We start from the raw sequence: 24,424 nt of genomic DNA, 5'->3' as shown, positions 1-24,424 counted from the left end.
ATCCTTGATGTTATAACTTAAATCATGCTGATCCCTCTTGTATTTTTTTTTTAAATCATACTGGGGATTGAACCCATGGGCATTCTACTTCTGAGCTACACCCCAGCCCAATTTTATTTTGAAATAGGGACTTGCTAGGTTGATGAGATCTCACTACCTGCAAAGGCTAGTCCAGAACTGTGATCTTCCAGTCTCAGCCTCCTAAATACTGGGATTATAGACATGCCTCACCATGCCCAGCTCTTTTGTACGTTTGGATTCCTTCAGTTACCTTTTTATTTTTTGGTGGTCCTGGGGATGGAACCCAGGGGCATTCTACCTCCGAGCTACACCCCCAGCAAGATTTTTATTCTTTATTTTAAAACAGGGCTTCACTAAGTAGTTGAGGCTGGCCGTAAACCTTTGATCTTCCTCTCAGCAATCCCAAGGACTGTAATTACAAGCATGCGCCACCATGCCCAGCTATTGAGAAAAATATATTCTTGGACTCTGGTGTTTTATTTTTTGCGGATCTGAGGATGGAACCCAGTGGCATTTGACCTCTGAGCTACATCCTATGCCCCATTTTTTGTTATTTTGAAACAGGGTCTAAGTTGTGGAGAGCCTAAGTAGCTGAGGCTGTCTGCAAATCGTGATCCTCCAGTCTCAGCCTCCTGGATGCTGAGATTACAAGCGTGTGCCACCACACCTGGCGACTCTGGTGATTTCTAAAGCAATTTCTCTCCTAGTAAAGCAGTATCAGTGCTTAGAATGGACATTTGAAATTTCCACATTTATCTGCTATCCCCAAGACATGATGAATACCATAAAATATCCCCAATGGAGAAAATTTTGTTTTGGTAGTATGGGGATTCTACCTCTGACCTATGCCTCCAGCCCTATTTTTTATTCTTCATTTTGGAACAGGGCCTAAGTAGCTGAGGCTGGCTGTGAACCTGCAATCCTGTCTCAGCCTCCCAAGTACTAGGATTACAAGCGTGTGCCACTAAGCCTGGCTTATTTCATTTTAATAAACTCATTTTTTTTGTGGCACTGGGGATTGAACCTGGGGCATTATTCCTCTGAGCTACATCTCCAGCCCTATTTTATTTTTATTTTCAAACAGGGTCTTGCTAGGCCAATGAGTCTATCTATTTGCTGAGACTGTCCTAGAACCTGTCATCCTCTGTCTCAGCCCCCACCCAACTACTGGGATTACAGGCATGTACCATCACACCCAGAATTTTACTTTGAAACAGGGTCTTGCTAGGTTGATGAGTCTCATTTCTTGCTGATGCTGTCTTTGAATCTGATCCTCCTGTTTCAGCCTTTCAAGTACTGGGGCTACAGGTGTTCGCCACCATGCCTAGCTAGAGTGTTAATGAATTTGATTAGTATGGAACTTTTATTTAGTTGACCTAGCATATTCCAAACTGAAAAGGAACAGAGTATTACTTGTATTTTTTTATTCTTGGTACTCAGTTGAATGTTTATACATCAGTGATCATTCAAAATATGATCAAGACTGGACATGGAGGTGCACGCCTATAATCCTAGTACTTGGGAGGCCAAAACAGGAGGATAAGATGTTTTAGGGCACCTCAGCAATATAGTGAGAACCTGTTTCAAAATAAAAAGAATACTGCTAGCCGGGCGTGGTGGCGCATGCTTGTAATCCCTGCGCTTGGGAGGCTGAGACAGGAGGCTCGGCTCTCACGGGTTCGAAGCCAGCCTCAGCTACTTAGTGAGGCTCTCAGCAACTTAGTGAAACCCTGTTTCCAAATAAAATATAAAAAAGGTCTGGGAGTATAGGCCGGAGGTAGAAAGCCTCTGGGTTCCACCCCCAGTACCACCAAAAAAAAAAAAAAAAAAAAAAAAAAAATACTGCTGGGAGTGTAGCTTGGAGGTAGAATGCCTCTGGTTCAATCCCCAGTACCACAAAAATAAAAAAGTCAATGGGTATTGATGGCACTATGTATGTACACTCAGGACAAATGCAGAGATTTGCAAAGTGATATTAGAGGAAAATGTTTGGTTAATTTTCCTGACATTTTCTACCAAAAGCACAGTAACTTATTTATTTTCTGTGGTATTGAGGAGGGAAGCATTCTAACTCCAAGGTAAACCCCCAGCCCTATTTTTTATTCTTTATTTTGAAAAAGTCTCACTGAATTGCAAAGGGCCTAAGTAGCTGAGGCCATCCATGAACCATGATCCTCCTGTGTCTCAGCCTCCCAAATGCTGGGATTACAAACAAGTGTGCACCATCACGCCTGGCCAAATCACATTTTAAGAAGTTACAAATATGCCAGACTCATACTTGTGTCACCTTGTCTCTTCTGGCAAACTATTTCACGTGGGTTCTTTCTGAGAGTAGACATGTACTTTTCCCATCTTCTACACTCAGTAACTTGCTCTTCAGCTTTAATTTCAACCTACATTTCTGCCGGTGTGAGCGGTATGACATGGCATGGGCATTTCAGGCTACAGCCTCACTGCATGTGGCCCCTGTGGTGGAGGAGCCTGAGCCAAGAACTAGGAGTCTGCACTGACTTTCCCTTCTACCTGACGAGCATTCTTCCCTTAATTTGACAGTCATAAACCGGGCGTGGTGGCGCACACTTGTAATCTCAGCATTTGTGAGGCTGAGACAGGAGGATTGCGCAGGTTCGAAGCCAGCCTCAGCTACTTAGTGAGGCTTTCAGCAACTTAGTGAGACCCTGTTTCCAAAAAAATATAAATGGGTTTGGGAGTACAGCCCAGAGGTAGAGAGCCTCTGTGTTCTACCACCAGTACCACCAAAACAAAACAAAACAAAAACAAAATAAAGAATAAAAATTAGGTCTGGGGGTGTAGCATGCTTCTGGTTTCCATCCCCAGTCTGTCTCTGTCTCTCTGACACACACACACACACACACACACACACACACACACACACACACACACAGCAGTCATATCCTTGTCAGCATGAAACCAAGGCTTGGAGGATTGCTTTTCTTCAGTGTGCTTGAAACTAACATCTGATACAGCTTTAATACAACCACCAAAACTGGTTATTCCAAATCACTTTGCAAACTCCATTTTTATTTGGATTAAAAAGCTTTAGATGAACAAACATATGATACATACACGATATAAGACTAGTTACCACTTAAACCTCAGAAGATGATATGATACAGAAATTAGAATAAACAATTTTAATCAGGTCTGGAAACACCGAAGCTGAAAAAAATTCAATACCACCAATTTGGGGATTTTACACAAATAAGTGTCCTCCCTCAATTCTTCCTCATTGGAAGGGGAAGGTGAGCTAAAAAACAAATCAATTAATGGACTTTAAAATCAGCTGACAAACATTCTATTTTAAACCTATACCCTCCCCCATATAAACAAAATTCTTCACAGACATTTTGAAAATATTTAGGCCATTATACTTTCTAAGCCACATTGCTACAGTTCCTAAAACGCATGAAGAAAAAAAGATGTATAGTTTACTTGTACTTTCTTAAGTCAACACTTTAAAAAAAAATTTTTTTTGGAAGATGGCTCACTCAAATCTTATAACCTAAATATTATCTGACATTCTCCCAAGTTAGTATATAGAAAAACATGATTTAAAATAAATAGTTTTTTTTTTCTCCTTTTTCTAACTTAATTAGGGCCTACCTTAGCAGCACCCTGGGCTGGCTCTGCACTACCTGAGGGAACCCCTGGCTAGCTCTTGGTTCCTACAGCACCTGAAGTACTGGGAAGGAGCCTGGAGGAGGAGCACTTTGGCTTTTAGTGCCCCAAGGCCCATGGTGAAAATTTTAAAGGCTCCCCAAGAAAAGTCTCATCCAGACCTTTAAAAAGGGAAATAAAATGAATGTATGAAATAAATAAATAATTTAACCAAAATTAAGTTTCAAGTTCTTTGGTGTAATTCAAAGATGTCTAAAAAGAAAAGAATCTGATTGCATTACACAGTCCATGATGATTTATAACTAGGAATTGGAGATTATTTTTATCTGATTCAGTTTCATAATAAGGTACTGAAATATTACTGCAATATATTTTTTTAAATTCAAAATTATTTAAAATATTTGATGCAAACTGAGATCCAGTGGTTGACTAATGGTAATTAGTTACAAGGGCCTCCTGTATTTAAAATACCTAGATACAAGAGACTTTTTTCCATAATACACTTTTGCTCTCATGATTTATTAAGTATAGTAATTAAGCATCTGAGAAATGATTCATAGCAGATTAAAAGGAAAAAGTCACCCTCTGCCAAGTCACTCTCGATTTAGGAAGAGCAGTGGAAGCTCCACTACAATGTAACCACCTGTGACAGTAAACAGGTTTCAAAAAGATACAGCCAAGTCAAATAATGTTCCATGCTTATAGTTTCCTACCACCTGAACATCCTATACTGCCTCCCAATGTTTATTCCAGGGCCATATAATAAAGATAGGGTCACCAAACCCAAGTGTTTGGGATCCATAATGTTTCTTTAGTGAACATTTTCTTAAATTTTGATTCTCTTCTCCTGTAATTCAAAAGCACAAGCTAAATTTAAAAACCTGTTTTAGGAAGTATTAAACTTTTGGTTGAGAATTACAACCCTGAAACTTAGAAGAAACAAATGCCATAACTGATAGTAAAGAAATAAGACTATAAAATATATTTGCATTTGAAGGCAATATACCCTTTTACAATAATGCTCACGACTCAGTTCCTATCCCATTACTTACTTCCTTATGTTAGGTTATGTGTTATGGTTAAAAATAAATCACCTCCATGGATAGACACTTCAATGGTTTCTTCTCTTCAAGATGAACTTCAATGTTTTTCAAGTAATCTACTGTGATTTATTAAAAACAGATTAAAAAGTACCCTTAAACTTACCTGCCAAGACTAAGTATAATTGAGGAGCACATGTTCTGCAAAAATCACACAGCACAAGAAAAAACTGTATTCCCGCCAGATACCCAGGAGGTACACTAGTACACTAGCTGCAGATGAATGCACAGCATTGACTACAGATTTCTCTAGTGAGCCTCTGGAGTTAAGAGACCAAATGTGCTGTGGCTGTCACACATCTATAAACAACCTTTCAAAAAAAAAAAAAAAGCCACTTCATTTTAACTGTAACAAATAGCTTTTTTGGAAAGTGGATTAAGATATGCAGGCACATGAAACATATACATACACACTTCCCTCTCTAAGATGTAAACTAGAACCAACTTCACATTTCAATGCCAACTTAAACTACTCTGTAAACTTGGTTTTTTTTTTCATTTTGTTTGCATTCTTTTATAAAAAAAAAAAAACACCCCAAGCCAAGACAAACCATGGATGGTTTCAGTTCCATGGCAACAAGTAAAAAGATAAAACTCCAAATCTACATATACAACCAATTATGAAACTGGTTTTAAACAAAGGAAACATATGCAAAAAAATCTGTGTATTTGATAAAGTCAACTTAATATAACAAAATCAAATTGAAATAGCTTATTAAAAGTGTCCTTATATAAAAATGGCCTTGTGATGTACAGTAAAATGCAATAAAAATTACCATCCTTTGTTCCCCCCCCCCCCCCAGTAACTAAAATGGCTACTGTTCCACAACTCTTTATGCTTCTATAAAAGAAATGTAATGATGTGATTAAATGCTTTCTAGGTTGTATGCTTGGCGAATGTTGAGGGTATCTCGAAGCATCAAATCTCGTAGGCGCCAGAGGGCGTCTGCCATGGTGGTGTGAGCCCCTTTACTCTTAAGCCAGTGAGAGGGGAGGCGGCTCTCCTGTTCTTTTGACAAATGGACATCACGTCTTCGAGCTGAAAATTAAAGCGCAGACAGAGAACAGAAATTGGAATTTTAAGGTGACAAAATGTCTCTTGGTTCTAAGGGCTAATATTAAGCCAAAGATATTTAGTATTTACAAAAATGCCTAAAGAGGTAAATATGTAAAGATGAGAAAAACGTATCTCCTCTTTTTTTCTACTTGAGCTATATATACCCCCAGTCCTTCTTAAATTTTTTATTCTGAAACAGGGTCTCACTAGGTTGCTGAGAGTCTAAGTTTTCTGAGGCTAGTCTTCAACCTGTAATCCTCTTGTCTCAGCTTCCCAAGTATTAGGATCATGTGTATTGGTGGCCCTCCTACTCTTAAAAAAAATTGAAATGATCAAATTTGGATTAAAAATGAAGAATAAGCCAGGTTTGGTGACACATGCCTGTAACCCCAGTATTTGGGAGGTAGAGACAAGAGGATCATGGGTTTGAAACCAGCCTCAGCAACTTATTGAGGCCCTTAGCAACTTAGTGAGAACCTGTTTCAAAAAATAAAAATAGAGCCAGGTATAGTGGTACACGCTTGTAATCCCATTATTTGGGAGGCTGAGACAGGAGGATCTCACAGGTTTGAAGCCAGCTTCAGCTACTTAATAAGGCTCTCAGCAACGTAGTGAGATCCTGTTTCCAAATAAAATATAAAATAGGTCTGGGAGTACAGCCTGGAGGTAGAAGGCTAAATTGCTGAGAGCCTCACTAAATTGCTAGGGCTGGCTGCGAACCTGCAATCCTAATCTCAGCCTCCCAAATGCTGGATCACAAGCATGTGCCACCATGCCTGGCTAGTAGTAATGTTTATTTTATTTTATTTTGTGTGGTACTGGGGATTGAAACCAGGGGCATTCTACTTCCAAGCTATACCCTCAGCCCTGTTTTATTTTTATTTTGAAAGTGTCTTGCTAGGTAATGAGAGTCTTACTACTTGTTGAAGCTGTCCTTGGATCCTCCTGTCCTAGCTTCCCAAGTACTAGGGATTACAAATGTGTTGTCACCATGCTTGGCACAAAGGCTTGCTTATTTATTTATTTATTTATTTATTTATTTATTTATTTATTTATTTATTGTTTTATTTTATTTTTGTGGGTCTGGAACCCAGGGGCATTCGACCTCCAAGCTATACCCTTGCCCCATTTTTTATTCTTTACTTTGAAACAGGGTCTCACTAAGTAGCTGAGGCTGCAAAACCACTATCCTCCGGTCTCAGCCTCCCAAATGCTGGGATTACAAGCGTGGCCACCACACCGGGCTATTTATTTATTTTTATGGCACTGGGGATGGAACCCAGGGACATTCTATCTCCGAGCTACAACCCCAGCCTTTTTTTTTCTTTCTTTCTTTTTTTTTTTTTTTGATGTACTGGGGATGGAACCCGAGTGGACATTCTACCTCTAAGCTATACCCCCAGCCCTATTTTTTATTCTTTATTTTGAAACAGGGTCTCACTGAGTTGCAAAGGGCCTCACTAAGTAATAGCTAAAGCTGTCCTCAAACTGTGATCCTCCTTTCTTAGCCTCCCAGATGCTGGGATTACAAGAGAGTGCTACCACACCTGACACAAAGGGTTAGTTAGAAGGTCTCTTCTTACCTGCAAGGGTTTGGTCCCACTTGCTAATGCTGTTGGACTCAGCACTGAGTCCTTCAATGTATTTCAGGTAGGCCTCTGAGTGGAGAAGTCGTTGAGTCTTCGGTGGAGGAGCCACAAACATGGGTGTTGTTGGCTGCTGTATGACAGGGGGACCAGCTGGATGTGGGCCAGGATATGGAGGTGGTGCCTGTTGCCCTGGAGGCCCCAAAACTCCCACCTGAAAGAGCATGTGACCACGTGGTAAGGCAAAAAGATATTCTCACATGATCTGAGAAGGAAGATGACTACAATTCTGTTAAGTCCTAGGAAAATCAAACTTGGGGGGGCTCACCTGTTGTCCGTATGAACTTCCACCTGGTGCTGGAGTCCCTACCATAGGGGCCACTCCCTGGTTCATCACACCTATAATTCAGAATATAATGGCACAATTAGAGGCTCTGGGTTGAGATGACTGAAAAACTATTGTCTGATAAATAATGCCTTTTTTTTTTCCTGTGGTGCTGGGGAATGAACCCACGGGTATTATACTTTTGAGCCACACCCCAGCCTGATTTTTTGTTTATTTTGAAATAGGGAGCTCACTAAGTTGCGGAGGGCCTCACTAAGTAGCTGAGGCTGGCCATAAACCTGTGATCCTCTTGTCTCAGCCTCCCAAGTACTGGGATTACAAGCATGCGCCACCACATTCGGCAAATGATGCTATTTATGATACCCATTTGTGCACCTCTGCCCTTGAGTGTGGATAGGAACCAAAAAAACAGAATTCAAATAGAATTGCTTCTAAGAAATTAAAGCACAATGCTAGTAGAATTTGTCAGATGTATATCAATCAAAGCTTAGAAATGATTTGAATGCTGTATAAAATTCTAGTATCTTCCTAGGTGAGCTATAGTACTTTTCTTCTGAACAACACATTCTCCTGCAGTTGGAGGCTGTATTAAATTTCACTGGGAATAGCACTGGAATCAGGCTCAGCAGTAAGCACTGTGCTAAGATAGCAGGGGCACAAAGGAAGAGGCTGTGGAAATGCTCAGTTAACTGAGCTCTGGGAAGGCTGGAGGTGGTGCTTTGCTGTCTCCTTACAGGCCAACAGTACCTGGTTCTAAATGGTGTCCTAATGTTGACAGAGTAAGAATACTTTCATTGGACAGAGGAGTACTCTGAAAATAGTAATGTGGAAGTAGAATAGCCTTGTGTCTATTGCTTCAGATGCAAAATGACAAAGAAACAGAACTTAATAGCCCTAGGGTATTTGTACTTTGTCTCTGGAAATAATGTAGTAAACTTCCTTTGGTGAATTTTCATGAGCAAGTGTTGTTTCTCACAGGTACTAGCTGATAATAACGATAAATCCTAAATTTAGTGCTTGAGGTGATTTTTCTTGGGGCAGGGGTGTTATCCATTTGCTATTTAGGTAAAACAGAAATAGGCAAGAGACCCAGTTAATTAACAACTAACAAGCCACATCCAAAACCATGGTGTAACTGTTCTTTTTCTTTTCTTTTTTCTTTTTTTTTTTTTTGTGGTACTGATGATTGCATTCACAGGCTATATTCTGAGCTATATTCCCAGACCTATTTTATTTTTTATTTTGAAATAGGGTCTCACTAAGTTGCAGAGGGCCCAAGTTGGGCCCAAGTTGCCTTCGACCTGCGATTCTCCTGTCTTAGCCTCTCAAGTACTGGGATTACAGGCCTGCACCACCACACTGGCTAGAACTGTTCTTTAAAGCTAAAACAAGTTCTTCAAGCTATGTAGAAAAATCAAAGAACTTCAGAGTCTACAGTTCCCCTGGATTAAAAATGCTGCTACTGCTGGTTTTATTGGTGCACACCTATAATCCTGGTACTTGGTAGGACTGGCATAGGAGAATCACAGCAACTTAACAAGACCCTCAGTAACTTAGCAAGATACTGTTCAAATTAAAAATAATTTTAAAAAAAGGCCAGAATTGTTAGCTCGGAGGCAGAATGTCTCTGGGTTCTATCTCCAGTACTCCCTCCTTCACCATCAAAAAATAAAGCTAGTTTTTTGGGGGTACAGGGAATTGAACTCAGAGGCATTATACGTCTGAGTTACACCCCCAGCCCTATTTTTAATTTTTCTTTTTAATTTTTTGCAGGTCTGGAGATGAAACCCAGGGGCATTTGACCTCCGAATGACACCTCCTGCCATTTTTTATTCTTTATTTTGAAACCGAGTCTCACTGAGTTGCAGAGGGCCTCACTAAGTAGCTGAGGCTGTCCGCGAACCACAATCCTCCAGTCTCAGCCTTCCAAATGCTGGGATTACAAGCGTGCGCCACCACACCCGGCTTTTTATTCTTTATTTTGAAACAGGGTCTCATAAGTTGTGGAGGGCCTCACTAAGTAGCTGAAGCTGGCTTGGAATCTGCGATCCGTCTCAGCCTCCCAAATACTGGGATTACAAGCGTATGACACCACTCCTGGCTGTAAAGCTGGTATTTTGACCTGGCAGAAGCAATTCATTATTAAAAGGTTCAGAGTTTTAAATGCCACTTCTATAAAGTATAGAGTTGTTTTGTTGTGTGGTACTGGGATGGAACCCAGGGGCATTCTACCTCTGAGCAACACCCCTAGCCCTATTTTTTACTTTTTATTTTGAAGCAGGGTCTCACTGAGTTGCAAAGGGCTTCACTAAGTAGCTGAGGCTGCCTGCAAACCGTGGTCCTCCTGGCTAAAGAATCTCTATTCTTTTGTTTTTTTGTGGTACTTGGGGTGGAACTCGGGGCCTTTTCTACCTCCGGGCTGTATTCCCAGACCTTTTTATAATTAATTTGGAAACATGGTCTCACTAAGTTGCTGAGAGCCTCACTGAGTAGCTGAGGCTGGCTTCGAACCTATGCAATCCTCATGCCCGGCTTAAAGTACATAGTTTTAAATGCCACCTCTATAAAGTATCAGGCATCCTCTTATTTGTTAAGAGGAAAAAAAAGTGAAAACAATCTTTTATTTATTTTTGTGGTGCTGGGGATTGAACCTGGAGGCATTCTACCTCTGAGCTACACCCCCAGCCCTTTTTATTTTGAAATAGGATCTTGCTAAGTTGCTAAGAACCTTGCTTAGTTTCTGAGGTTGGTTTGAACCTACAATTCTCCGGTCTCAGCCTCCCAGGAACTGGGATTACAGGTATGTGCCATCATGTCCAGCTAACAATCTTCTATTTAAATAATAAAGATTGCCGGGCGTGGTGGCGCATGCCTGTAATCCCCGCGCTTGGGAGGCAGAGACAGGAGGATCACGTTGGTTCGGAGCCAGCCTCGCCTCGCTGGCTTAAGAGACCCTATTTCCAAATAAAATATAAAATAGGTCTGGGAGTGTAGCCCGGAGGTAGAAGGGCTTCCAGAAACCCCAGTACCACCAAAAATAAATAAATAAATAAATAAATAAATAATAAAGATTTTATATTCCAAGTACTCACAAATGTACCTGGATCACCACAGTAGGATCCTGATGATTATCAAATTAGTTGTGGCAGGTAAACTGTTGCTCCAGCAACACATCACCTCCCTACAGTAGCTTACCTACTTTTAACTCTGCAAATAGGACTCCCTAAACTGCTATCATTGCTTTGCAGGGCAGCACAAATAAGTCAGCAAACCCCTCTGATTCCTCTTTTAAGTGGCCACAGGCAAACAATGCAAATGTGATCTGGGTCACTACAGGAGCTGCTCAATACCGGGCTCCTCAAAGCCTGATCAAACATGTGTGTGTATGTGCCAGGAGGGTTCTTCCCTGTCTCCCTGACTATAACCAGGAGTATTTTACTTCCTTCATAGTCAACTCTGAATCTGAAGAAGGGTGGGGGAGGGAGGTACTGGCTTTAGACAGGACTCTTTTGAGAAACCAGCACTGATTGGGAAGGTTTCAACTCCAATTTGGTCTGACTCAAGAGAAATCCATCCATCCATCCATCCATCCATCCATCCATCTATCCATCCATCCATCCTGCCCGCCTGCCCCCCTCCCTTCCTTTCAAGAAATACCCTGTTTCAAGGTGAGAGGGCACAGAATTAGGGCCAAGTCCACTTGCCAAATAGGCACACCTATTTTAGGACTGACTACTGCTGCACAAAATTCACACAATAGGCCGTCATTTCCAGAATAAAACACCAATCTCCACAAATATTTCTTCTTCTGGGAATATATGGAAAAAATGCTTTGGTGGAGTTACGGCCATTCTCTAAGCAGCACTCACAAGGAATGTGGCTGGGTGCATTGGGCTGTGTTAGGCCACCAATACACAATTGGGTCTACCCTTTTAAGCATTGCTTGGAACCCTATAAACCCTATGGTCAGTAGGTTCAACACTGGTATAAACAAACCTGACAAGTTTCTATCCACATTTCATCTGGGTTTGGCCTTTAGTTGATGTTTTAGATAATGGAGAAAATGTTATTCCAAGTCATCTAAAGGTCACATTCCCTCCAACTGGATTATAGCCAACAGGTAAATTCCCCCCCCCCCATATGATGGCAATTAATATGAGAACCAGAAAAATTCCTTTAAGTTTTCCTTAAAATAATCTTTCTGGCTGGACATGGTGGTGCAGAACACCTGTAACCCCAGTACTTGAGAGGCAGAGAAAGAATTGTATTTTTGAGGCCAGCCTCAGCACTTTGGCAAGACCCTGTTTCAAAATAAAAAAGAAAAAAAATAAAGAGGGCTAGAGGTGTTCCTGGAAGGTAGACTATCCCTGGGTTCAATCCCCAGTAAAACAAACACATATACACACACAGTCTTTCAGCTGGTTAATTCATTATAAAGTGAAACTGAATATATTTCTAGACTCTATTTATATATTTCAACATGAAAGAATTGAGTTTCTGTTGATAAGGTGGTATCTATTAGGGTGGGCTACGCTGTTCTTAAAAATATTGTCAGCCGGGCGTGGTGGCTCACACTTCTAATCCCCGTGCTTGGGAGGCTGAGACAGGAGGATCACACAGGTTCAAAGCCAGCCTCAGCTACTTGGTGAGGCTCTCGGCAACTTAGTGAGGCTCTCAGCAACTTAGTGAGACCCTGTTTCTGAATAAAATATAAAAATATGTCTGAGAGTATAGTCTGGAGGTAGAAAAGTCCCTAGGTTCCACCCCCAGTACTGGGGAAAAAAAATTGTGTCATGTTCTTAAGGAAATCAGATACATAAAACTAATTCAATGCAAATTCATTTCCTCCCTCCTTTTTGTTTCCAAGACAGATTGAGTGAAGGATTTTTGGAGTGTTTACATTAGCAACTCTACAATCCCCTTAAAGGAGCTGCATGAGGAGGAGGAGATAGAACAGGGATTCTACAGAAGATCCTGTGAGATAAGATTTGTACCCAATGATGAAATGCATTCGGAAACAAAACATACTTCTTTTATATATGACTCTGAGCTATTAATCTGGGAAACTTCATTCACTGATAAGAGAGCATGGCCTTCTGGCTTTCTGCACATGTCATATTGTTTGAGTATGTTTCCTGACCCTTGGTCTGCTGAGTCTGGCTTCTGCCATGCATCTTGTGCTGCTGCCAGGCAGCCAGGTACACAAGGGTACAGGTGCTCAGCCACCTGCTTAATACACAGAACAAGGCCTTGATGTTCACAGCTCTGAAATTCTCAGTGAGGGAGGCCTGGCCACAGGTGCCTCCTGGAATAACTGGCTGAGGAAGGAAAAAGAGAATATAAAGATGAGATTAATGAGTGAATGAGGATGAATTTCTTACCGGGTGGTGCGATGCCCGGGAGGCCAGGCACACCTGGTGGAAGATGGTGGGGTGGAGGCCCCCCAGGGTGAAGTGGCTGCATGCTGCCCATGCTAACAAGGCCATCAACTGGGCCCTGCAAAGGTGGAAGGCCTGGCGGATAGCCACCCATCATGCCTTGAAGGACACAACAAATTTCAGACATGCATCATTAACATGCAACATGAGCTAAGTAAAAACAACCTCCCACATGCACTACTAATGAATAAAGCACCCTTAGTATTGCATGATGTAACTGTAATTAGTGCAGTTATTTTGTTGCAATAATGAACAAAATAAAAAGCTGCAAATACAAAACCCAACATTTCTAGATGAATTAGTACTTAGTACATTACTGTTTATAGTAAATTTTGCTAGGATAAATATGCTATATGTTTTCACTTAAATAATAATGAAAGGAGTTCTAATAACAGCCTTCCCAAATTCTGAATTACCACAAACTGTTCAAGAAGAGTGACCAGCTCAGCTGAATGCAACTCTAACTGAACAGCACATACCCACCATCCACTCCCCTTATGATCATATGGCTATAATGGGTACACAGGAGGGGAAATCTTAATGGAGGGAAATGAGGTGCACAGTCTTGATCACAAAGCATGGTTCTCCAGGTTGTGGGCAAGAATTTTTCAAAACTTCTACATCTGCTTCTTCCTGCTAGCTCTACCACTGCTGGTAAGAATGGATTATGTTAGGGTTTGAGCTGGAGAACAGCTTCTAAGAGCCATTACAATGAGTGACATTTCATCTTTAGATCTCAAAACATGTTAAAATAAGCATAAAATCTAAATCTTCCCAAGCCAAACATAGCCCAGGTTACTCAGAAACCTATATGCAGAACTTCAGGAGGAACAGCTGGAGAACCAGGCTCTGTTGATATGAGAAAATGCCAATTATCATTACTGTCTTCAAGCTTACAACTGTCTTCACATGACCCTTCAGTTAACAGGGGGTGTTCTAATCAAGGTATAGAGTCTCTGGGAGCAGAGGCTTTTACCCCTTTATTCTCCAAGCTCACCACCATGTAACAAAGTACCTTCTATTGGCTAGGGAAGAGTTTCAGCAACAAATATTTTTGGCAAAAGAGTAAAAAGAAAATAATTCCAAAATGTTAACTCACCTACCAAAAGAACTTCAAAATCACAAGGCTTTTTTTTTTTTTTTTTGGTACTGGGTATAGAACCCAGGGGCATTGTACCTCCAAGACACACCCCCCAGCCCCATTTTTTATTCTTGATTTTGAAACAGAGTCTCACTGAGTTGCAAAGGGCCTCATTAAGTACCTGAGGCTGTCCAAGAACCACAATCCTCCTGTCTTAGCCTCCCAAATGCTGGGATTATAAGCGTGTGCCACCATGCCTGGCTCCTGGCATTTTTTTTTTTTTTTTTTTTTTTGGTACTGAGGATGAAACCCAGGGGGCTTCTACCTCTGAGTGACACCCCTAGCCCTAATTTTTAAATTTTTGGAACAGGGTCTCACTGAGTTGCAAAGGGCTTCACTAAGTAGCTGAGGCTGTCTACAAACCGTGATCCTCCGGTCTCTGCCTCCCGAATGCTGGGATTACAAGCGTGCACCACCATGCCCAGCCTGACACTTTTTTTTTGTTTGTTTTTTTGGTGGTACTGGGGTTCCTGGAAGCCCTTCTACCTCTGGGCTACACTCTCAGACCTATTTTTTTTTTAAATTTGGAAACAGGGTCACTTAAGCCAGCAAGGCTGGCTCCAAACCAGCGCGATCCTCCTGTCTCAGCCTCCCAAGCGCGGGGATTACAAGCGTGCGCCACCACGCCCGGCCTGACACTTTGTTTTTAAACAAGATAAACAACTTGACTTTTCTGGTATTTCTAATGATCGAGATGAACAAAAATGCAAACCTCCCCCTTAAGTGCAGTCACTTTTGGTCACAGCTTCTTGCAAAGGGAAAATAAAAGGACCAGTGCCAAGTTTCATTTAAAAAAAAAAAAAAAAACCTTTGTAGAGGAACTCTCGGAAACAGTGAAAAACTCCAAGATTCTGAAAATTTCTCTTTGGCTTTTCCTGAGGAATTATTTGAAAGGTATTTATTTATAAAAGTTTAGTCTTTTAAAGCTTATGACATTACTGAGAATTCTGAGCTTGAGTCACCCTGCATCCTTAGTCATATCTAAACTGACTGAAAAACTTACACAAACCAATAAAACAAATTTGAAATATTTGTATATATGAAACAGGATGAGTTCCATTTGGAGAGTTAAGAGAGTAAAACTACTTTTGAACAGACACCATCATCTCAACATGAGGAAATCCAATGCTAACAAACTGCCTTTTAACCACACCACCAGATAAAGCTTTTAGGGTTATATACATGAAAAATTAAAGAATGTTAGGAGGCTTTGCTTTCAATTACAAAAGCCCATCTGAACGCAGCCTTTCACAGGCTGTGGTTGAAGATTAAATTAAGAAATGAAAGACATAACTTTTGTCTTCATTAAACTGTACTTTGGCATTTATTATCCCAGTCACATGTGTTCAAATGAGCTTCAATGCTTGTAAGCAAAGCTGGTTTCAGACACCAACAAGGCTAAGACCCAGGCCCTAAGCAACCTGTAAGCCCATGAAAAAACATCCTCTTAGCTGAAAAATTCCCACTGTGGACCAAGCCTGGTTACCATAGAGAATGCTTGCCCTTTACTCTCATGACCCAGAAGTCTGGGCAGCACACCCTTAATAATGGAGTAGGGGCTTTCTAGAGGGCCCACATTCCTTACCCACAGAACCCTGTGATATTATTCCCCAACAGGGAGCTAAAATGCTGCAGCTGCTGTTTTTAAAATATTTTTAGCTGTTTGTATTCATTTTGTTAATATGTCCTTGGATTTGTAGTCAAGGGCATAGTGCCACACTATAACACATCAAATAGAACAAAACAGGATGTCAATAAGGGAATTCTAACTTTCAAATTCCCTATGTTCAAGGCCTGATTTCTAAAAACCTCTGGAACCCCATTAACCAAAAATGGGCCATGGAATAGAGCAGGCGATTATGAGATGTGTTAGATCAACGGCAGTTACACTGAAAGTATAGAAAGCCATGATTCAGATGTGCTTTGGCGAGTGAACTGCTAAGTTCAGCGACAGTGCATTTGAGAACTTGCCATCACAAGTTAGGAGAGACAATGGAAAAGTTATCCTACACTACTCTTTCTTAAAAAGCAAAAACAAAAAAAGGCAAAAACAAAAAGAGCATCCCAACAAACCTGCCTTGAACAACAAACACTGTCTGGGGCTCTCTGTAAAAGAGGTCAGACTACTTGCCTAAGAAGAAACACAGGTGGCAGATACAGACCTCACCAAACTTGGAGAGATCACAAAGGAGGGGCCCGAGAAGTGGTCAGCAGGCTTCTCACTGGAGACATGTCAGACAAGATAGTCAATGCAACAATAGTCAAATTTGCTATGGCTACCAGAACCAGAGACAACACACACAAGCAAACCACATTCATCATTTTCTTTTTTGTGTAAGTATGTGACTGGGATACTAACAGAAAATGCAGTTTAATGTAATTAAATAGAAAAGCATTACAGAGTGGGCACAATGAATTGAATAAGGACTTTGTATTCTATTTAGCAGTCATGCAACATTGGTGACCAAGAAAGGATTTACAAGTTATTGTCAAAAATCCTTTTAAATGGTCAGTCTTTTAAGGATGGCTGCAGCAGAACCAAGCCAAACTGAATACTGATATGAGACAGAAAATCAACACAATCTAGAGAGTGGTTTTGTGTTTTCTCTTGGGCATTTTTCTAGAACAGAATTCAGGGTCTATTTACATTCTCTGCTGCAGTGCTCTATCAAGAGCAGTCTGGGGTGAGAACATCACCAGACCATACCGGCAGCCAAGGAAGAGATGCTCCCTACCAGCTTCCAGGGTTGGGCCCAGGGCCCATTTCTGGGCGAGAGGGGAAGCACTGCCCATATAGGAAAGGCAATAGAGGACAACATGGATGACTTCAAACTTTGAATCTGTCATGAGAAAAGGCTACAAACTGGCCTACTCCTCTTGGAGAAAAAAAAAAAATGAAGGAATTTCTTAAAAGTGGAAAAAAATGGTCTTAGCTCCTGTTTTTACCTGCAACAGGTGTCAACTGCTGATTGAGCATCCCCATTGGTGTTGGTGGTGGCACCACCCCCATGAGAGCCCCCACAGGGGTGCCTGCTCGGGGAGAAGCACTCGGCTGCTGTTGCTGTGCTGCTCGCTCTCTCTCCTGCTGCTCAGCAACTTTAGCTGCCCGCTCTGTAAAGGCATTTCAGATTTTCAATTCTGTTTTTAACCCAGGAATTCAAAATACCATCCATTGCATTCAACAGGACTAGTAAAAACACAGGCAACAGTTCTGTCTCAATGGAAGGAACAGTAGATGACTAGTCTCAACACAGGAGGAGTCGGGCCGATTTCACTTGGTAACCTAGAATCCAGCTTTCCTATCCCATCTTGAGAACTGGTCTGCAAAGATTTCAAGAATGTTAAGACTGCAACACACATTCAGAAAGCACAGGTTTTATTTAAACAAATCACCAGCATAACCACCGTGGTTAATCTCATGAGGCACCCTGAAGATGAGAGGCGCTACCATTATTTTTAGTATTAATAGCATTATAGATTACTTATAATTTCAACATGAAGCAATTCCATGGCCCATTATAATTTTTGGCACAATTGTTACTTACTATATTTTCCTGATTCCTTGTACCCAATTTTACTGAGATTTGAGGACTCTTATCATTAGGGTCATAGGTTTAGCAGCTGAAGAAAATTAACTCTGTAAGGGAAAAGTAGCTTACTGCCTTTTCCACAGATTTTAAGAAAAGTAAACAGCTAATCTCTATATTCTAATAAAGCAAAGAGGTTATGCTTAATAAACCCCAAGGGGGAAAAATGTATGATACTCCAGACTACAATAATCAGAAGCAGGGAATTAATAATGTACATGCATGTAGCAATGGACAATGTTCTGAAGAACCAGGTTTCCTGAAGCTGAGCAGTTCAAAACTCAACATCCTAAATCAGCGAGAATTCCAGAATCCATTCTTATTTCATCCAAAACACAAGGGGAACATTTGCTTGTGGCACTTCTGAGATGTTACCTGCTACCCACCTCCATATTTCCTTGAACTATTCTCCATCTCCAGAGCCAGCAGCCCCAACAATAATGTTCCTAGAAGGCTGGACCCTTCCTACAGGGATATTCCCAAAGTTCCCACCATACAGAGTTTATTCTGCTCCACCATTAATAAAAAGGAAATCTTCCCCACCTTGGATAGGCAAATGGAGGCTGAGAGACAGGTAGTGACTTGTCCAAGGATACAGAGAACCAGCAACTCATGGTCCTACCCCTAACACCACACTCCAACTGCCACACATTAACACTTCAACATGGAATTCAAAGGCTATTACTGATCTGAGGAGGGGAAAATAGTTTGAGGTCATATGGCTTTAAAGAAAATAAAGAAGCAACAGCTCTAGTCCTCCTTTAGGGTAAGAATATTAAAGTCAAGCAAATCAAAGGCCCCTTGGCTGTGACACAGAGATTCGCTAACACTGTCCCAATTTACAGAGGGATGGCTCTGTAAACTGAGTACGAGTATGAGGGACAAAAGCCATTTCAGTAACCCATTTCCTTGAGCTAGTAGTAAAAACCATCGATGATTTAAACTTCCACATTAAATTCTAGTGTCTTCATTACAAAAACATGGCAAAATGGAAGAGAAAAAAAAAAAAAAAAAGAAGTTAGCCCTCCCCCCCCCATTCAGGCCTACAGACCAAACAGCTTGGCTACCCGTTGACTCTCTCTGGAACAAGCCCAACTGGGCTGCCCTGGCAAATAAAATTATTCAAATTAAGCCAGTTAAACTCCTAACTTGGGATCGCTGCATTCAATGGGTGAGAGCACCAACAGTTCAGACTTCTGAGTTTCAGACAGATGTTGCATAACTCACTCCTCACCAGGTTCTTCCTCAATTTCAGATTCCTTATAGGATTTAGGAGAATTTCCTGTAAGTACACCCTTCAGAACTGCTCCAGTGTGTCTGCCTTTACATTATCTCTAGATCTCTCTCTCCTGGTCACTCTAAATAACCATCCAGTCAGCACTAGCTTTATATACCTTGGAACAGACTATACATCCATATTAGCTTTATCTCCAACACTTTTCCAACTTAGTGGTATATATAGTCTTAATTTCCACTAAGGTCAGAAATATCAAAGTTCCCCAAAATTCTAGGTTTTTATAGAACTGATTAGGGTTTCTCAAAGAATGTTCTACAAAATGTTTCTTTAGAGTTTTAATAGATATTTCATGAATACCTGGTCAAATTTCAGAAAAATGATAAAAAAAAGATTCTTTCTTTAGGTCTTCGAGACTTTAACATGGGACTATGCACTGTAAATTTCTAAAACATGTTTTAGAAAATTTCTAAAATGTTTTTAAATGTTTCTCAAGCTAGGTTTGGACACAAAACATTGTCTAATTATCCTTCAGGATTAGGCTTTTTACAAAAGATCCTTAGAGAAGACTGTCAGATAATTTTATAATAATTGTAGCAAAGGCTAAAAATTTTTAGAAGACAATTTCTTTGGAGAGTTTATAAATGTCAATAAAAGAGGCAAACCTTAATAACTGTATTTGCTAGAAAATAATGGATCTGAACCAAGCCAAGAAGACTAATGAGAGGTACAGAGAAGATGGCTTAAACTGGCAAAATAAACCAATATATAAAATTTCAAATGGAAAAAATATACTTGAAAGGATAAAAGTCCTACCTAATCTAATGTTTACTACTTATTTCCTTATTAAAGCAATGCCTGATATTGACAATAAGAACAAATGAACAAAGAAACCCCAAACCCAAACAAACAACCCCCCCTCCAAACATCTCTCTTAAGTATTTGTTCCTAAAGGCTAAGAACCACAAAACCCTTGAATGACAGCTGATGGCCCAAAGTGATTTAATTATAGAGTAAAAGGAAATAAAGACAGAGGAGTTTTATCAATGAGACTCCAACTGCCTTCACAATAGCTATGAACACAGACACACCACACACCAGGACTGGCCTAGGAAACCAGGCACTTCAGCCAAGCCTCAGCCTAGAGTTTAAACACATGGCTCTTCAAGAGCCATAGCAGAAGATAACTGCCTTTATTTTTTTATGGTGCTAGGGACTGAACCCAGGTTCAGATATACCCCCAGCCCGATTTTTTATTCTTTATTTAGTAACAGGGTTATACTAAGCTGCAGAGGGCCTAAGTAACTGAGGCTGGCTACAAACCTGTGATTCTACACTCTCAGCCTCCCAAGTACTGGGATTCCAAGTGTGCGTCACCATGCCTGGCTAGATAACTGACTTTAAAAGGCCCCCTTCAGATGAATCATAATCAAAATTATATTTAGTACTGTCCAACCATTTCCCAGTTCAACATATGCGTGCTTATTGGGCTCAATGAAAGAAGAAAATCATGCAATTTTAATAGCAAAATATTTTTGTTGAAGAACATTGGGGTTTGGGTGAAGAGAACACCATTACCAGATCAGATGCCAAGTCAAGGTAGCATTCTGCTCAGTCAGGACAGGACTGGCATCTCAACAACTGGTTAGGTACCATCTGCAATAGTCCCCAACACAAAATTCATGTGCACGTGGCAAATACAAGAAAGTAAAACCTGTCAATGCATGTGCATTCCTGAAAACACACCCTTGCTTAGAAAGTTGAGACAGTTGTGTCTAGTCTCTATTTACCTTCATATTCTGCTTTCTTGGCTGTTTCAAGGTTTCTCCATTCTGTCCCCACCAGTCTGCTGAGCTCCCCAAAAGAGTAGTCTGGGTGTTGGGCCTTAATTACAGCTCTCATCTCACTGCTGAACAGGATGTAGCCACTCATGTTGATTTTCCGTTTGGAGCCTTCCTTCTTTGCACTGCCTTTGGCAGACTTTGGGGTAGACTGTTAAGACAGAAAACTCTTATAGTTCATCAGAACACTGCACTTGATTAACTGCTCAGCTTCTGGAAGATAGGAACATATGATCCAATAGTTACTGTTTATTTATAGACATATTCAGGTTATAGCTGGCCATTTTCTTGGTCAAAACACACCTCTTACCAGATAAGAAATAAATTAAAGTTTCACTGAACTCCATGACTGCAATCTGTAATAATGACCTCACAATTAAGCTTGAGAAAATTCTGAGTGAGAAAAAAATACCAAAAGATGAGGTCCTAAGGAAGGAGAAGTTAAAAGGATATGGTCAATGAGCTGGGTGTGGTTGTGCATGCCTATACTCCCTGCTACTCAGAAGGCTGAGGCAGGAAGATTGCAAGTGAAGGCCAGCCTGGGCAACTTAGTGAGATCCTATTCAAAATTAAATTTAAAATGGCCTAGACATGCTGGGTATGTGGGGCACACCTATAGCACCAGTATTTGGGAAATGGAGACAGGAAGATTGCAGATTCAAGGCTAAGTAAAACTGTTTCAAAATAAAAAGGGCTGGGGTGTGGCTTAGAGGTAGAATGCCCTGGGTTCAATCACCAGCACCCCCCCCACCCCCCATACACACACACAACAAAAGCTGGGCATGTACTTCAATGGTAGAGCACTTGCTTAGCATGCATGAGCCCTGGGATCAATCCCAGAAATGAAAAAAAAAAAAAAAAAAAAAAAGGAACAACGAAAGCTAAAGAATAATTAAAGAATAATAGGGTAAGCCAGGCGTGGTGGTGCACGCTTATAATCCCAGTACTCGGGAGGCTGATAGAGAAGGAAGTGGGTTCCCAGCCAGCCTCAGCTACTTAGTGAAGCCATCTGCAACTCTGTGAAACCCTGTTTCAAAATAAAGAATAAAAAAATCAGGCTGGGATGTAGCTCAGAGGTAGAATGCCCCTGGGTTCAATCCCTACCACCACACACACACACACACACACACACACACACACACACGGAATAATGACATTCCTTATTGTTTCTCTTCAATAAAAAGCAAGGAGAGCCTTCTAACTAAACTGGCCATTAAACTAGCTCTCTATGAAATTCAGATATTAAAATTTAAATTATTAATTCCTGAGTTACATGATAAATATGTTTTGTCAATTAAAAATAAATACATAGCAAGTGGGGTGTGGTGGCGCACACTTGTAATCCCAGCATTTGGGAGGCTAAGATAGGAGGATTGTGGTTCTCAGCTTAGTGAGACCCTCCGCAACTCAGTGAGAACCTGTTTCAAAATAAAGAATAAAAAATAGGGCTGGGGGTGTGGCTCAAAGGTAGAATGCTCTGGGTTTTATCCCTAGTATCACAGGAGGAAAAAAAAAAAAAATAAAGTCCCAGCTTGGGGGAGGGAAATGAGAGGGACTTTAATAAAAATTAGAAGGTATGGTGGTGATACTCGTAATCCCAGTACCTGGGAGGCTGAGGGAGGAGGATCGCAGGTTCACAGCCAACTTCAGCTACTTAGTGAGGCCCTCTGCAACTTAGTGAGACTCTGTTTCAAAATAAAGAAAACAGTGATGGGGGTGTAGCTTGGAGGTGGAATGCCTCCTAGATTCAATCCCCAGTGGCAAAAAAAAAAAAAAAAAGTAAATAAAGACACCGACAACAAAACCAAAACCAAACACCTATTCCTTCCTGCAGAATTCTAGGTAGAAACTCACATATGGAGGTGCTGGATGTCTCCTTACTTTGGTTTAAATCAGCTGCAAACCAAACCTGGGAACAGGCAAATAACAGGAATGTGTCACCTTCACCTGTGGGGGAGTGTAGGGCATGAGGTCCAGATCACTGGCCAGGGGAGTCTGAAGCTGAGGTAGAGAAGGAGGTTCAATAACCTCACTATCTTCTTCTCCCATCTCTTCAATATCTTCATCTCCACCTTCTAACTCAGCAAATTTAGCTTCTAGCAACTGGATCTTCTTTTCCAACAAAGGTGAGGGCTCCTTTTGAGGAACAATTGGTTTTCTAAAAGAAGTGATATAAAAAAAGTCAGCTGGGCACAGTGGTGCATGCCTGTGATCCCAGCTACTTAGGAGGCTGAGGCACGAGGATCCTAAGTTTGAGGCCAGTTTGAACAATTTAGACCCTTTATAAAAAACAGGGGTGGGTAGGGATGTATTTCAGTGGTAGAACACTCCTGGGGCTCAATTAACCTACTCCCACCTTCAGGACTGATTAGAAAGTAGGGCTCTACCTTAATGTTTCGAAATTATTTCCTGCAATCTGCAATGTATGTGCTAAGGGCAATGGCAGAGTTTAACTGGGTATTTATGAAGTTACTTCTACTTAAAGAAGCTTGTTTTTAAAGGATTCTGCTGAATATCCACAAAATTAGATCTAGTTGCCTATACATAGTGAATAGTTTTCATAATCTGTGGAACTGAGCAATCTCCTAACAGAGAGGAAATGAACCAGAACCAAGTATTTCTCTCTCTATTCTTCAACTGGAGTCTAAACCATGGGCACTCATTAGAGCAAATACCAGGCCCTATAAAATATGAAGATTTTCCTTTTACCTATAACTGAATTAATTATTTTCTATTTGAAATGTATATTGCTCTAGTATAAAATCTAATAAATAGAAAGAAAAACAATAGGCTATACTATTTTCATGAGTTAACGGAAGTGTTCTTTCTTCTTTAGCTTTTCAAAAGCTTTACCTGAAGTAGTAAATTTCATCATCTACCACTTTAGCAGAGAGTGAAAACCTCTTTAATCCCTTAAATTTCTTCATCTGCTTGTCACTCTCATTGTAGCGACTCTCACAAAGCAGAACGTCATTTTCTGGTATTTCAGTTGGCCTGCAGGAGAGGAAGTCTTTGAATGACAACACAGCACACTTTCCTAGAAGAGCAAGTTGGAGAGAAATTAAAGGAATAGATTGTGGATGAATGTTTAACAACTGTTTAAAACTTTTAATTGAACAAAACCTAGTGTAATAATATTTGTTTCAGACTACCTAGAACAAAAGCATAATCAATTTAAATGTCACCAGACTCAAAGATTTACACAATGTGTTCACAAATGATTGTGGCTAGACTGCTTAACCAAAGAGAAACATACTGAATCCCAAACATCCTATAATTGTCACGGGAGTTGATTTCAAAACAGCAAAAGCATGCCTGAGAACCTGTAACATTTCTTCCCAAGGAAAATCATATATGGAGTCAGAAAACTCAGTCTTGGGTTTATCACTCATCTTATCTTGGAGGCAAGGGCACCCAAACTCTCCCTCTGGTGT

At 40.7% G+C, this 24,424-nt stretch overlaps 1 protein-coding gene across 1 annotated transcript in view; it reads right to left on the bottom strand.

Moving 5' to 3' along the window:
• Window positions 1-5,626: 5,626 nt before the first annotated feature.
• PBRM1 (polybromo 1) overlaps window positions 5,627-24,424 on the bottom strand; it is a gene marked incomplete at both ends in the record, with an annotated part of 166,621 nt that continues 147,823 nt past the window's right edge. Inside the window, 8 exons of the mRNA XM_080715199.1 lie at window positions 5,627-5,799; window positions 7,401-7,617; window positions 7,732-7,802; window positions 13,131-13,286; window positions 17,275-17,439; window positions 20,940-21,141; window positions 22,938-23,148; window positions 23,844-24,027. Of these exons, the coding sequence (XP_080571325.1) occupies window positions 5,627-5,799; window positions 7,401-7,617; window positions 7,732-7,802; window positions 13,131-13,286; window positions 17,275-17,439; window positions 20,940-21,141; window positions 22,938-23,148; window positions 23,844-24,027 (1,379 nt within the window). The remainder of the gene's footprint in view (window positions 5,800-7,400; window positions 7,618-7,731; window positions 7,803-13,130; window positions 13,287-17,274; window positions 17,440-20,939; window positions 21,142-22,937; window positions 23,149-23,843; window positions 24,028-24,424) is intronic.

This window comes from Muscardinus avellanarius (assembly GCF_963383645.1).
Source record: "Muscardinus avellanarius genome assembly, chromosome: 18".
Classification (NCBI taxonomy): domain Eukaryota; kingdom Metazoa; phylum Chordata; class Mammalia; order Rodentia; family Gliridae; genus Muscardinus; species Muscardinus avellanarius.
The sequence above is the reverse complement of the archived record's forward strand: the minus strand, read 5'-3'. Positions and strand labels throughout refer to the sequence as shown.